The sequence below is a fragment of the Pinus tabuliformis genome, chromosome 4_1 (assembly GCF_031772625.1).
Source record: "Pinus tabuliformis cultivar Carrire ecotype Pingquan chromosome 4_1, CPIR1, whole genome shotgun sequence".
Taxonomy (NCBI): domain Eukaryota; kingdom Viridiplantae; phylum Streptophyta; class Pinopsida; order Pinales; family Pinaceae; genus Pinus; species Pinus tabuliformis.
Window position 1 is genome coordinate 824,121,991 of NC_142303.1, and position 15,080 is coordinate 824,137,070.

At 37.5% G+C, this 15,080-nt stretch overlaps 1 protein-coding gene across 1 annotated transcript in view; it reads right to left on the reverse strand.

The window, feature by feature from the left end:
* Positions 1-15,080, reverse strand: part of LOC149178772 (DEA(D/H)-box RNA helicase family protein) — a 288,841-nt gene that overhangs the window by 207,734 nt on the left and 66,027 nt on the right. Inside the window, exons 5-6 of the mRNA XM_089420426.1 lie at positions 2,706-2,784; positions 1,697-1,870 (exon numbers count right to left, since the gene is read on the reverse strand). Of these exons, the coding sequence (XP_089276552.1) occupies positions 1,697-1,870; positions 2,706-2,784 (253 nt within the window). The remainder of the gene's footprint in view (positions 1-1,696; positions 1,871-2,705; positions 2,785-15,080) is intronic.

The window sequence follows — 15,080 nt, forward strand, 5'->3', positions numbered from 1 at the left end:
GTCCTCCTGCACTTCCTGTACCCATCCGAAGTTGCAGACTAGTCCGAGATTTTTCCTGTACTTTCTGCGAAGTTCAGTGGGGTATTTATAGTGGTTATGCCTCCATAAATAAGCCGACATGAGTGTGAACTGTTGTGTCACTTCATTTGAGCCGACATGACTATTATTTATGTTGTTTTGTTGGCCGACTTGACTGTTCTTTTCATCGTTTTGATTGCAGACTTCTTCTTGTGCTTGTCTTGGAGGATTGTGCTTGTCTTGGAGGGTTGTTTAGACTTTTCTATACATGACATTGACTCTTTGACATCCTAAGGCTCTCAATGGGAGCCACTAAATAAATAAACCTCTTGCTCATGAAACCCATGCAGCAAGGAATAATAAATTCATTTTACAAAAATCATAATTACAATGTCATGAAGACCGAACCTAGTTACACTTTCTTCAACATAACCAGATACCATCATTGGAACAAGGCTTTAATCTATTTATACTTGAAGGATGAAGCTCATCAATGGTGGAGTATTGATATAGACACGACATTCTACTAAACCTGGGAGGAATTTGAAAAATGTCTACCCCAATAAATGGATAAAGGAAGGAAATCAAATTAAAGGGATGCTCTTCATAAGGAATATCCGATAAATATGCAGAAACCAAGGATGGATGGATTGATGGCGGCTAAAAAGGAACTAGTGCAAAAAGATGATCAATTTTTCAAGTTGCAACCTCTTAATAAAGCACTTATTTAGGAGGTCATGAACTTTAAAGCAAGGGATGAGCAACGGATAAGAAGAAAAAGATGATTCAAGGGAAAAAAACATGAACTCAAAAGGTTGCACAATCATAATCAAGACTATCAGAATCATGCCAAGAATGCCAAAAGGTGCTTACAGGAGGCAAAATCAAAGATCATCAACGAAGAGGCTGTGAAAAGAGAAGAACGAGAAATTTGTAAGAAGGGTGATGAATCCTTAAATATGAATTAAGTCAAATCAATAATGCAAACAAGAATTGAAGAACAAAATCAATTGATGATTGGTATCATGTTTCAGTGTTTGAAGGAGAATGATGAAAAGATACAAGGTCATCAGAAAACATTTGAAGAATTTTGAGGTCCATATTGAGGGTGTAAATGTCAAATATGATTCAAAAACAGGATTAGTTGAAGATACAGCACAGAAGTGGGAGCATATCAATGCACCTAAAAAAAGATTAATCTATTTTGAAAAATATGTCTCATATTAACCAGAGAATATTTACCAAAAAGCTGAAAATACAAGCAAAAGGGTATATAAAGTAGAGTCCTATATCCTCTTCCCTAAAGGTACTACAACTGCAATAAATTCAAAGTAAGATAACGCATCTATATCTTTCACATCCTCAATCAGAAAATTTCCTTTGGCAGACAATTGCATACATACCCATTCTCGCAAAAAGTAAACCAAAAATTGGTTTAAACTGACCTCATCAAAAAACACATATTTGCACCTTAAATTACAAAGTGTAAATAAAGAAGTGATACGAAGACATAAAAATTGAATGAGTACATATAAACAATCTGCAAATACCCATCCTTTGATGTGGATACTATAGAGATGACTAGAACCTATGAAATTCTTATAGCAGTGATTAAGAAAGCGGATCCTATTGCAACCAAAAAATGCTACATTTCAGTAAATATCATTTAACTCATTACCAGCTCTTGAACTTCACTGCTAAAACCAAGCTCCAGAAGACGGTCAGCCTCGTCAAGAATCAATACTGCAAGTTCTTCCAATCCAACTGACTGTGCGTTGTGCAAATGATCTATCATCCTCCCTGGCGTTGCTACAACAATATCAGGCCGGGACCTTAATGCTGATTCCTGTGCCTGAAACAGTAAAGCAACTAATAGAAGTCAGAATGAAATCGATCTCATTAGATTCCACTCTAGTATACATGAAATTAACAAGAAATATAAAAGAAAGTTTGCTAGGTTATTATCAGCCCAATATGAGTATCTTTAAAAAAAAATAAAAGGCTACAACCAGCAAAGGAACAATCATTCACCCATAACCCAAATTTGAAATAATTTCTTTAGATCCCATAGGCAAATAAAGTGAGAACGAAACTTCTGCCAACAATGTTTGGACTTGGCTATGCATGTGTACCCAAGTTGCACACAAATTTCTGAATGTGAGGATGATGGAATCGTTGATTTTTAAAATCATAGCAAAGGACATCAATTCAGAACGAGATATTGACATGCACCTCACATCAAGTTAAAGAAGAAGCTAAAGATTACTTAGGCAAATAAATTGAAATTGAAACTTGTAACAGCATTGTTTGAACTTTAGTGAAGTATTAGGATCTATTTGCACACAAAATTGTGAATGCGAAAATGTCAGAAATCATTTTTTTTTAAATTACAACAAAGGACATCACGTCAGAAAGCAGATATGGACATGCACATCGCATGAAGTAGAGATAAAGACAGAATTATGTTTTGTGAAATACTAAGTACCAATGTACCAAAGTATTATAGCAGTATATAAAAAGTTAAAAACAGAATTCTCATCAATTATTAACATTATCAAATTTGGTCCACGTACATATAGATCACCAAAAAAAAATTGAAACTGTGGCATCTGAAAGAATAATAATGTTAAGGAAAAAGAGAAAGAAAATGAAAAAAGGAACACTAACTTTAACCATGGCAAACATACCTTGGTTGACAGACCCCCAACAACAAGGCAACTGCGGATATCTGTAAACTGTGCAATCTTGTCTGTCATACTGTGTACCCTGGTCATAATAAGGCAATGAAAGCAAATTATAATTTTTCAGACAACTAAATTGACAAAATAATCATCTAAAACCAACAATTATCAAAGGCAGAATAAAGACTGGGTCGAAGGCAGATTGCATAATTATCAAGATTGGAAGCTTAAGAGCAACGTAAACTCCTGTCTTGGTTTTGCTGAATTTTGTAGCTATGATCGGTCTTCATAATCAATATTTTCGGCCCTTGAATATATAAAACATGTTCTTCATGTCGGCTTCAAAATTTTGAATTTCAAATATTTAAGTTTTAGCTCCAAAACATAAAGTTGGCCCTCCAAGAAGTCAGGTCGGCCTGCCCCTATAGTCACACCCATTCAGCCTCCAGTTTCCAGAATTACTATTTAGTATTTATATGCTACACCACTTCCTCCTCACATCATCAATTCAGATCACACATGAACATATCTTCTGTTTATACACATGAAAGAAGGAAGCCGAGTTTCTTTAAAGGAGAAGTCTTTTGGAGCAGATCGAGCTTATGGACAGAATAAAGGTTATTTTCTGAGGCAGATTGATTAAGGAGACCAAAAATATCTTCAGAGCAGATTGGATTGAGCAGCAGACCAACATTGTATGGGGCAGATGAAATTCTCCTTAAACAGACCTATATATTTCTAAGGAAGGCTGAAATACTTCTGTGAGAGAATTGCCTAAAATTCTGAGGTCACACATCTCTGTTTATCCAGGTCGGACTAGGGTTTAGTCATTGTCAGTTTGACCTTGTCTTTGACTGAAAAGGTTAGATGTATCTCTGTTGAACTTAACTATTTCTATAAAGAAAAGGGTGTTGGGTTTTCCGCCCTGTGGATTTTCCCAGGGTAAATGCCTGTGTCTCTTGTTTGGTTGGCTCTTTATGATTCTACTGTTCTACTGTTAAAGATTTTATGTGTAATTACTTTATGATGAACATGAATGAAAGAAAGATTAAATTAAGAAATAATTATCAGTTTAGAAGACCTATGAAAAATCAACATGGTATCAGAGCTATGGTATAAGAACAGCTTTGTTCTAGAACTGTGACTCTGGATCAGCTAGAAGAGTACAGGGTAAGTTCTTTAGATAGAACAACAAAGGACACCGCTCACAAACAGATCACAGATCAGTACACCAGTATTCTTGACATGGTCAAAACACTCAAAGAGGGAAACAATCCACGGCTTGAGCCAATGTGGCCACTTCAGGCAATTTATTAATGTAAAAGAAATAAAATTTACATAAGTTTCTCTCATGAATGGTCACCAGACAAATGACCCTCCATGCTCTTTAAATAGAGATCGTGGACCAATTGGGTGTTAAGCCACGGACCAAATGTCAGTAATACCGAGGAGAGAACGAACTGTCGGATCACTTCATGTTTAGAACATATCGTGACCGTTGGATTGTAAGTTACAAAAAGTACATACTAAAGAAACACACTTTACCTAACTATACACTAGACCAAGTTATACTTAATTATTTCCTATGTGTCGGAATATCCTAACATCCTCCCTTAAGAACAACTTGGGATAGGATTGAAGGATGTACAAAGATGACACAATAGGAGAAGGAAGGAGGCATTAGAGCCTATCCCCCCTTAGTGACAACTTCCTGAACTCCAACCATAAATCGAAGTTTAGTAAACTTCGCCTCTGTGAGAGCCTTTGTAAAGATGTCTGCAACTTGATCATCGGTTGAACAATATTGCACTTCAAGAACATGGTCATGAATGAACTTTCTGATGAAGTGCATGTGTAGTTCAATGTGTTTGTTGCGCTAATGTTGGACTGGATTGTTGCATAGTTGAATGGCACTTTGATTATCACACCAAGTGTAGTCGGACGCTGCTGCTGAAAACCAAACTCTGACAGGATCTGACGAAGCCACAAGGCTTCCTTACTAGCTTCAACAGCGCCACGACACTTTGCTTCTTCTAAAGAAAGAGAAATGGCACTTTGTTTCTTGCAAGCCCATGTAATAGGTCATGAACCAAGTGTGAAGACATAACCTGCAATATACTTCCAATCATCAGGGTCACTAGCCCAATCAGAATCAGTGAAACCAACCAATAGAGGAGATGCTTCTGCACTATAATGAATCCCAAACTGAACAGTACCTCGAACATAAGGAAGTATTCTTTTAGCTGCTTTCCAATGACTTTCATGTCGTTTTTGCATAAATCGAACAACAAGGCCAACAACAAAGGAAAGGTCAGGAAAGGTATGGGTCAGATACAAAAGTTTTCCAACAAGTTGACAGTATAAGGTAGCATCAACTTTAAGGGAAGTACAAGTGACTAAAAGTTTGACTCCAGACTGAAAGGGAGAAGGGGTTGGCTTACAATCTTCCATGTGAAAGTGACGTAGAAGATCACAGGTATACTTGGACTGGGAAAGGGAAATACCTCCTTTGGTTTGAAGACTTGAAGACCAAGAAAATAATGCAAGTGTCCTAAGTCTGTCATTTCAAACTGCTTCTTAAGGCTAGACTTCACATGGTTTATAAGGTTGGGATCACTACTAGTAAGGATAAGATCATCAACATAAAGAACAAGAATGATAAGGGACTTACCCACTTTCTTGGTGTAGACAGTATTGTCAAAACGACACTTAGAAAAGCCAGTATCTAAAAGAAAGCTATCCATTTTGGAATACCATGCCCGAGGGGCTTGCTTGAGACCATAAAGGGATTCTTAAGCCGACATACAAGGCTAGAGTCTTTTTGTAAAAAGACAGGAGGTTGTTCCATATATATTTCTTCATGCAAGTCCCCATGCAAGAAGGCGGATTTAACATCCATCTGATGGACTTCCCATTTGAAAGAAACAGCAAGGGAAAGAACAAGGCTGATAGAGTTAAATTTGGCAACAGGGGAGAAGGCTTCAATATTGTCAATGCCTTCAACTTGTGAAAAACCCTTAGCAACAAGACGAGCTTTATGTTTATCAACTTTTCCATCTAGTCCAAGCTTGGTTCTGTAAACCCATTTGCATCTAACAAGTTTTCGTCCCTTTGGAAGAGGAACAAGGTCTCGTGTATCATTTGCCAATAATGAACAATATTCTTCCTTCATAATTGCGTCCCAATCTGGATGGCCTGAAGCTTCTACAAAGGTGTCAGGATCATAATTCGCTGAAACTTGACCCAGTAAACAAGTGGCTCTATCGAACTGAGAACGAGTACAACGTTGATCTGTAGGATCACCTACAAGAGCACCTGCTACATCCTGAGTAGCGCGAACCCATTTTGGAAGCTGAGGAGCTGAAGGAGGATCCCGAGAAGGTGGGGGAGTATTGTCATCCTTGTTGTCATCATCTGAAGCAGGACTATTTTCAAAAGTAGAAGGGATAGCGAGAGGTGGCACATCCGCCAAACTAGGCTCGTAGGCCGATATATTTTCAGAAAACTTTACATCTCTTCTAATGATAACATCTTTGGATTTAGGTTGAAGAAGTCTATATCCTTTGACATCTTCAGAATATCCAATAAAAATACATTTTTCACTCTTAGGTTCTAAGGCTTTATGTTTCTCATCTAGAATATGGGCCCATGCTTCACTTCCAAAAACACAAAAGTGACTTACATCTAGTTTAATTGAGTTCCATGCTTCTTCTGGAGTGATATTTTTTAAAACCTTAGTAGGAGTGCGATTTACTATGTAATTTGCACAGTTAATTACTTCTGCCCAAAAATTAAGACTAAGTCCTTTAGATTGAAGCATACAATTAGGCATTTCCTTTAAGGTGAGATTCTTCCTTTCAGCTACACCATTTTGCTATGGAGTATATGGAACAGTATGTTGCAATTGAATTCGATGCTCAGTGCAAAAGTTGATGAATTTGTTGTTAACATATTCTCCGCCATTATCAGATCTTAGCTTAAGAATTTGATGTCCAGATTGTTTCTCAACAAAGCCCTTAAAGGCCAAGAACATGTTAAAGACTTCACTCTTGAGTTTTAAGAAGTATACCCAAATGCGACCGGAGAAATCATCAATGATAGTTAAGAAATACTTGTAGCCAAAGAATGAAACAACTAGAAGTGGACCACATAAATCACTATGCACAAGCTATAAAGGGGTTGAGGCGTGCCAAAAGGCAAGTTTTTCAAAACTATCCCGACGATGTTTTCCGAGTACACATCCAGAACAAACACCATCTCTGCAAGATACCATAGGAAGACCTATCACCATATTTTCTTTACATAGATTTTAAAGGGAGCGATAGTTTAAGTGACCAAATCGCTCATGCTGAAGTTTGCTCACTTCATCATTATGAGCAACAAATACTGAGGGAAGAGTTGAAGACCCAAAGTTGTTAAACTTATACAACCTTGTAGAATCATCAGCAATGCCAATAGCTAAAATCTGTCTAGGATCTCTTAGGTCCTTAATTACAACATCATGAGGTGAAAATTCAACGTTTTACCGTCACCTGAATGATTTATTTGATATACAAATAGAAAGTTGCAGGATAAGGTAGGAACACATAATACATCATTAAATTGACCATTGGCTAGATGAATAGTTCCTAGTCCCTACAACACTAAGAGATCTATCATCACCAACATATATATTTTTGGTGTTATAATCATTTAAAGAAGAAAACGTGACTTTGTTTTTGGCCATGTGATAAGAAGCTCCAGAATCAATGAGCCACTCATGAGAATGAGAATAAGAAGATACATTTAGTGCATGACCAAACCAAGATGCTTGAAAACCACATGTAGAAAGTGTTATTCCTGAAGATGAAGTTGAAGTTCAAGACTGCTACAAATGGATGTTATGCTTCTTCATTGTTGCTTCCAAGACTTCCATCTTCTTAAAGTATTTGGATTCTAAGTGGCCATCACGATTACAAAAGTTGCAATGTCTATCAGTCTTCTTCCCTTTGATTTTAGTTGCCTTATCATTTTGTTGAGTTGATTTTTCATTTTGAGACCGAAATGGCTTAGGACCCTTGTTTGGTTTAGGACCATTCTTTTAGGATGTTGCTTCTTAGGATTCTTTGAGCTTGGTTGTTGCTAAGGCTTTCTTAAAATAGTTTTTAGTGTTAAAAAGACCAAGATGTAAGAGTTTTTCTTGTTCTCTTATTAAAGAATCACAAAAGGCATCAAAAAAATGGGACTTGTAGTCTTGTCCTTGAGAAATAAAGGCTTATCTAGTAGAATGGAAGGTGGAAACAAACACAAAGTAGGCTGGTCCTAGCTTAGTAAGAATGGAATAGATAAGGCTACCATCTTCTTTATTAACCTTTAAACCTTCCAAGAGAAGTCTAAGGGTCTTGAACTTGGATAAAAAATCTTCAACGAAAGAAAAATTATTGGGGTCCAACATAAGCAACTCATTTTTGAGTTGATGGGCTCTAATTTCATTTTTAATTCCAAAAACTTTATTGAGTTTTTTCATTGCTTCATCGGGGGTATCAATTTCTGCGATATGGAATCTAAGGTCTAGAGAAATAGACATCCCTATCAACCCACGTGCTTGATCTTGATTATTTTCCCATTTGGCTTGCTTATCTTCATCTTGAGGTTTAGACTCTTGGCCTGAGGCTATTCTATAAAGACCTTTACTTCTAAGTAAATCCACCATGTAGGATAGCCATTGGAAGTAGTTGGTGCTGTCAATAATAACTAGGCATGGACTTTCCATTTTAAAATAAACTGAAGTTGTATATGCTGAAACTAAGTGTTCCAATGGAAAGATCTCGAAAAATTAGGCCAATTCAGAAAAAACAGCTCTAAAAACGGCTTCCGGATGAAGAAGTTTTTGCTTTTTGAAGGAAAGTTGTTGAAGGTGTCAACGAACCACGTGAATGTTTGGAAGTTGACGATAATGTTATATTAAAAACAAATACCCCCCTTTCCACGCTTAATCTAATTAGCTCACTTAAAAAAAATGATTACTTTATGTGACCCACTTTAATAAACAAGTGGAAGTAACTTTTACAATGGTACTTTATGAACTATCCACTAAATTGTAACGAGATAAAGTGACTTTAGAATTATAAGTGACTGACTTTTTATGATGGGTGAGAACACTTTTACATAAAGTAACTTTAAAACATAAATTACATGTGCTTTTTGAAAAAGTAACTCAACAAAAGGAAAGACTTGAAGCCAAGACCTCTATTCTCATAAAGTAACTTTAGACCAAGTGAGCTAGTTTAAAAGGTTAGCAATTTTTGGAAAGAAGGGTGAGTTTTTTTTTTTTGCCTCACTGAAGCTTTGGGGTGCGTGCTTACTTGAAAACCCCCTTTTTTCCTACAAAACAAAACAAAAACTACACAAACCAAACGAACAAGAAAAAGTATCCAAGCCTTACGGCTTAAAGTTAGATTTGGCCGAAAACTAGATATTTTCCTCAATGTTTCTGATTTTCCGATATCACACCAGGGGCAGCGGAAAAGAGCATACGCATGAGAAAAATCATTTCTTTTTGTTTCTGGTTTGCCCAGATCGTATAGAGTCGCGGGGTAAAGAGCATACGCATAAATGAAAGGAATAGATCTGGTAATAATAATTAAAAAATTATAGAGGGCTAAAAACTGAAATAAACAGAGAGATAAATAACTACAACTACAAATAAAGACTGTATACCTCAAGATCTTAAAAAATGACATAGCTAGGGCTACCAGAAACCTTTTCACATGAAACGAAAGGGGTTCCTCACTGGAACAGATGCTCTTACACAATAGAGCAGTGCTCTCGGCCTGGAAGTGGTCATAAACAATAGATCTAGGAAACGACAATCGGATGCAGTTGTACCGACCTCAGATTTGGATCACCAACGAATGCGGCCCTCGAATAGCTCTAATACCATGTAGAAATTACAAGGTAAGTTCCTTAGGTAGAACACCAAAGGACATAGCTCACAAACAGATCACAAATCAGTACACCAGTATTCTTGACGTAGGTAAAACCCTCAAAGATGGAAACAATCCACGGCCTAAGCCAACGCTGCCACTTCAAGCAATTTATTAATGTAAAAGAAACAAAATTTACATAAGCTTCTCTCATGAACGTTCCCCAGACAAATTACCCTCTATGCTCTTTAAATAGAGATCATGGACCAATCGGGTGTTAAGCCACGGATCAAGTATCAATAATACCGAGGAGAGAATGAACCATCGGATCACTTCATGTCTAGAACATATCGCGACCGTCAGATTGTAAGTTACAAAGAGTGCATACTAAAGAAACACACTTTACCTAACAATACACTAGACCAAGTTATACTTAATTATTTCCTATGTGTCGGAATATCCTAACAAAAAGAGTCAACAATGTCTTTGACCAAAAGAGACTGAAGTTCTGCTAGTGTAAGTGAGGTTTTGAAGAGAGTTGAAGCCCTAAGTTCTAGATCTCAAACCGAGCCTTTGTCCAAGACTCAATCTGACCCTGAAGGCTTGTTACATAGGTCGATAATCCCCACACTAGTCCGCAAAATCCAAGAGGCAAATACAACAGAAAGTTCAATGCAATTTCCTTATGTAATGTCATTTATAAAGCTATTACAAAAGTGGTAGCTAACCAGCTAAGGGACATTCTTAACAAGATCATATATCACGAACGGGGAGACTTTGTAGAGGCAGACAAACTCTCGATGGAATCATCCTTCCCAACGAATCCATCCATTCTTCAATGTCAAGTAAGAAACCAGGGATGCTTGATCAAGTTGGTATGTCTAAAGTGTATGATCATCTTAATTGATCCTTTACCCATCAAATGCTACAAGCCAAGGTTACTTGGGAGCGGGAGCGGAAGCGGGAGCGGGGAGCGACATTTTCAAAAGTTGTCGATTTGGGAGCGAATTTTTATATAATATATATTTTTATATATTTTGATGCATATATGTCAACAAAAGCATGTAGAATGATGAATTAGATATAAAAGGCATAAAAACATGGATTGAACAATATAACATCAATCGTTTAGAAGTTATAATCTTCATCAACCATGTCCACAAGTTATTAACATACAACATATCGAGTTATTGAAAAATCTAGGGCAATTAGAGTTAATGAGATTCTTCTAGTCATGATAACTATTTGTGAGGTATTTTTAACTTTTTCTTCTTAGCACAATCTCCACTTGTTATTATTAGAGTGTGTCTTCTTATATTCATCAAATAGTTACCAAAACAAAGAGACAAGAACACAAGATGTTGGCTTTCTGCCAGGGCCAAAACTTCTCACTCTTTAAGAGGAAAACCCACACAGAATTCTTCTTATAGAGATTCCAATTGACGAATACCAAGAACATGAACCTTGACCTATTAGGCTACTCCAAGACCAAGACACCAATCCTCTTCTTTGTCACTGTTGAGTTCATCATCATCATTGTTGCTTCACCGAGGTCATCATTATTGCACCACAAAAGTCATTACAGTTGCACCATGTACCTTCACCTAGATAATTATCGCACTATCACTGAGATCATTACCATGTCAACAAGGTCTCTTGTCTTCATTGAGATCTTCATTATGACCTTGATTCCATGACTTCATCAATGCATCGAGATCTTCATCATGACCTTGTCTAGTATGCAGAGAGTATATTACCGTGGGATCACAATTATGCCAAGACAGAGATCAGTGTCTAGAGAGTGTATCATATCCATCTTCTTCATCACAAATATAATGATCAGTACTGAGATCTTTATCATTACAATACACCGAGACAATGATTGTTTTCCTTGCACTGAGATCATCATGATAGATACATTGAGGTTGTCACCACCAAGGAGGATGAGACTGTAATTTTCTCACAGTAATTATCCACGAAAATTGCAAAGGTATCCGAGATTGTACCCTACTGTACCCATCCGAAGTTTCTGAGCTTGTGGACAGACCTCTGAAAATGACATCCGAAATTCTTCCTATAACTGTCCTCCTATACTTCCTATACCCATCTGAAAATCAGAGAGAATCTAAGTTCTGTGTTTTCTGTGGTGACCCTAGCCACATATATATATAGTGGTTTGACCCACATATTAAGCTGACAAGACAGTGAACCATTGTGTCTCTTTATATGACCCGACATGACTGTGTTTTAACTTATTTGGAGGCCGACTGCTTCAAGATGGATTGTGTTTGTCTTTGGAGGGCTTCTAGACTTTTCTATAGACTTGTATATATTACACTTAGGCTCAAGAAGAGTTTCTTCATACATGACATTGACTCTTTGACTTAATAATAAATCCTACGGCTCTCAATGGGAGCCACTAGCAAATAAATAAACCTCTTGCTCATGAAACCCATGCAGCAAGGCATACAAAAATAATTTTATTCTTTTTATTTCATCATTTACAAAGATCGCGTCATTATGAAGACCGAATCTAGTTACACTTCCTTCAACGTGAGTCTCATGATTCATCAATATTAAAGTTTGAAGCTTTCAAAATTCAATATATAATATTTATCATTATTGATCACAAAACTTGTAGCTTGTACTTGTAACCATTACCATTACCAAGTAACCAAACAATAACAAAGAATATCTAACATGAAATGAAATGTTTGAACTTTCAACTTTTACGAAGCATCATATTCATAATTCATTACCAATGAGTTATAAATGCCAACTTCAAACTTCAAACTTAAATTGTCATATATTGTTTACAAAAAATACCATAATAAATATGAAAGAGACAATAGTTATAAAAAGTACTAGAAACTAAAAAAGACAAGTAAATCTATTATCTACTACTTGACCCTCTTGCCATGAGAAATTTCTAATTTCTTGTCTCATGCTTTATTGGGAGTCTCCTCCTGCATAGTTGAACAACCTTAGTGCTCCTGATTAAATACAAGCCCCATACCCTAGTACCCTAGGTGCTCTTGATTATTGGGAGTTTCCCCTGCATAGAGGGCTTGGTACTCTTGATTAAATACAAGTTCCATACACTAGTACATGAAAAAATCCAATGGAAACATTACAATCCCCCCAATCCTGAAAAAATGACAAGTCTGCTGGATTTTCAGAGAGATCTAAAATTCTACTTTTTGCATATGAAATCCAATGAGGTCGAAACCACTCTCAAACATCCTGAGTCATGGTAGTGTTAAAAATTTAAGTAAAAGTATGAAAATGAAAGATAAAGGAGAATGTCACTTTTATTTTAAGAATTTAGCATTATCATGAACTACATATCAACACTAGGGCCAAATTCTTGTTTCCAATCTTAAATAGCTCCCTCTATCACTCCTAAATTGGTAGGGAGAGAGAATCTTTTTAGGGAGTGCACTCCCAGGATCACTCCCAATGCGTTCCCACCTGGAGCGCGCTTCAAGAACGGCCTCAATGGGGGAAGGGGGACGCTCCCCCACAACCCTGCCACGGGCCTTTGGTTTTTGTTGACTTCTGTACTGTGTAGGTTCATTGGATTGGTAATCTAATTTCCTTTGCTTTCTTTTCTATCCTAAACAATTACCCTTCTTCAACCTTCAATCCACCCATAGGTATCCACCAAGAAGAACCCTTTTCTTCTTTGCTCTACATCATAATGGAAAAAGGTCTAAGGGTGATTATCAAAAAAAACCTAATTGAGGGCAGAATCAAAGGGATGTCCATCCATCCTGCTACTGATCATCATTTGCATCTCGAATTTGTCGATGAAACCCTCCTCCTAGGTCTTCCCATAGTCAAATAAGCATGTGCCTTAAAATCTATTCTCGACTTGTTCAAGAATGCTTTGGGCGCCCTAATCAACCAATCGATATCCCAAATCTTCTTCTTTAACACTCCCCTATCAATTCAACAACGCATTTTCCCAAGTCCTGGGTTTTTGAAAGGATAACCTTCCTTCCAATCAGGTTCTCTAGCTGGACATTCAGGGTTCTAACTTTCAAGCTCTCTAGTTGGACATTCAGGTTTCTGACTTTGCCTGGACAAATCTTGTTAATCAAACCAGTCCCTCACTCAATTCCCCTTTATCTACTCTCTATTTTGGCAGCCTCTATAAGTATCATTAAAAGAACTCACAATCTTCAATGAACTTTCCTCTAGGGAGGTCCAAACTAAGAAAGAAACTGGGCCTTGGTGGCTTACCATAATATTTGTACCCCGAAGGAGGCTGTAGGTTTGGGTATCAGGGACCTGCTTATGGGAAAGGTTCTCGTTGCCAAAGCTTGGTTGCATTGGTTGAAGTCACCAACTGAACTCTGGGCAAGCGTCTAGACAGCCAAGCATGCCCCTAATATACCCACCCACAATTTAATTCATATGGAAGGTGAGTGTTCAGGTTCACTAATCTGTAATAATGTGTGGAACAACAGAGGTCTGGTTCAAAGGCATTATTTCTGAGATGTGTTCAATGGACAGCCAACACTCTTCTGGGAGGATGCATGAGAGCAGAAACCTATTTGGGTAGCATTAACCTCTTTCAACATATTAAAGCCACCCTGACTCAGGGAGGGTGCACAAAGGTGCACTCCTAGAAGAAACCTTCTCAGAAATAATGTGTAGAACAACAGAGGTCTGGTTCAAAGGCACTATTTTTGAGATGTGTTCAATGGACAGCCAACACTCTTTTGGGAGGATGCAAGAGGGCAAAAACCTATTTGGGTAGCATTAACCTCTTTCAACATATTAAAGCCACCCTGACTCAGGGAAGGTGCACAAAGGTGCACTCCTAGAAGGAACCTTCTCAGACACTTCTTATAGCAGCAAGGAAGTGGATGCAATGTTCATCCTGGTCAATGGTATGGATGCCAAAGGTAAGGGAAGAGATGGAAACCCAGGTTAAACTAAGGCAAATAAAATTTCGAGAGGGACAAGACATCCTAAGGTGGGGTCAGCAGGGAGATGGCGACTTCAATGTATAACAAGCCTATAGCTTAGCTATAGGGACACACACCATGGATAAATAAGACATCTAAGGCAAGGTTTGGGATCCTAACCTCTAGCCCAAACTATCATCCATCCTTTGGTTGTTGACTAGGAAGAAAATACAAACTTGGGATTGTCTCTTGGGAAAGAGGTATGAAGGTCCTATTACCCCTCATGTCAGCAAGGATACATAGGAACACTTTGCAGCATTTAACACCTCCATTGTAAACCCAAGTTCACAATTCAAATGCGATGCAAAAACCATGTGAGACCCTATATTAGGTATCCTAGACTTATGTCTTTTGATTTTGTATCTTGTTGTCTTGGTCAGCCCATGGTTGGTCTCTTGAAGTATCACTTCAGGCTACTCTCGTCTCATACAAGATCAAAGGCCCTTAGGTGAACTCTCTTGAGGACTCATGGTTTTATGGGAGCTTGCATTTGTAGGGTG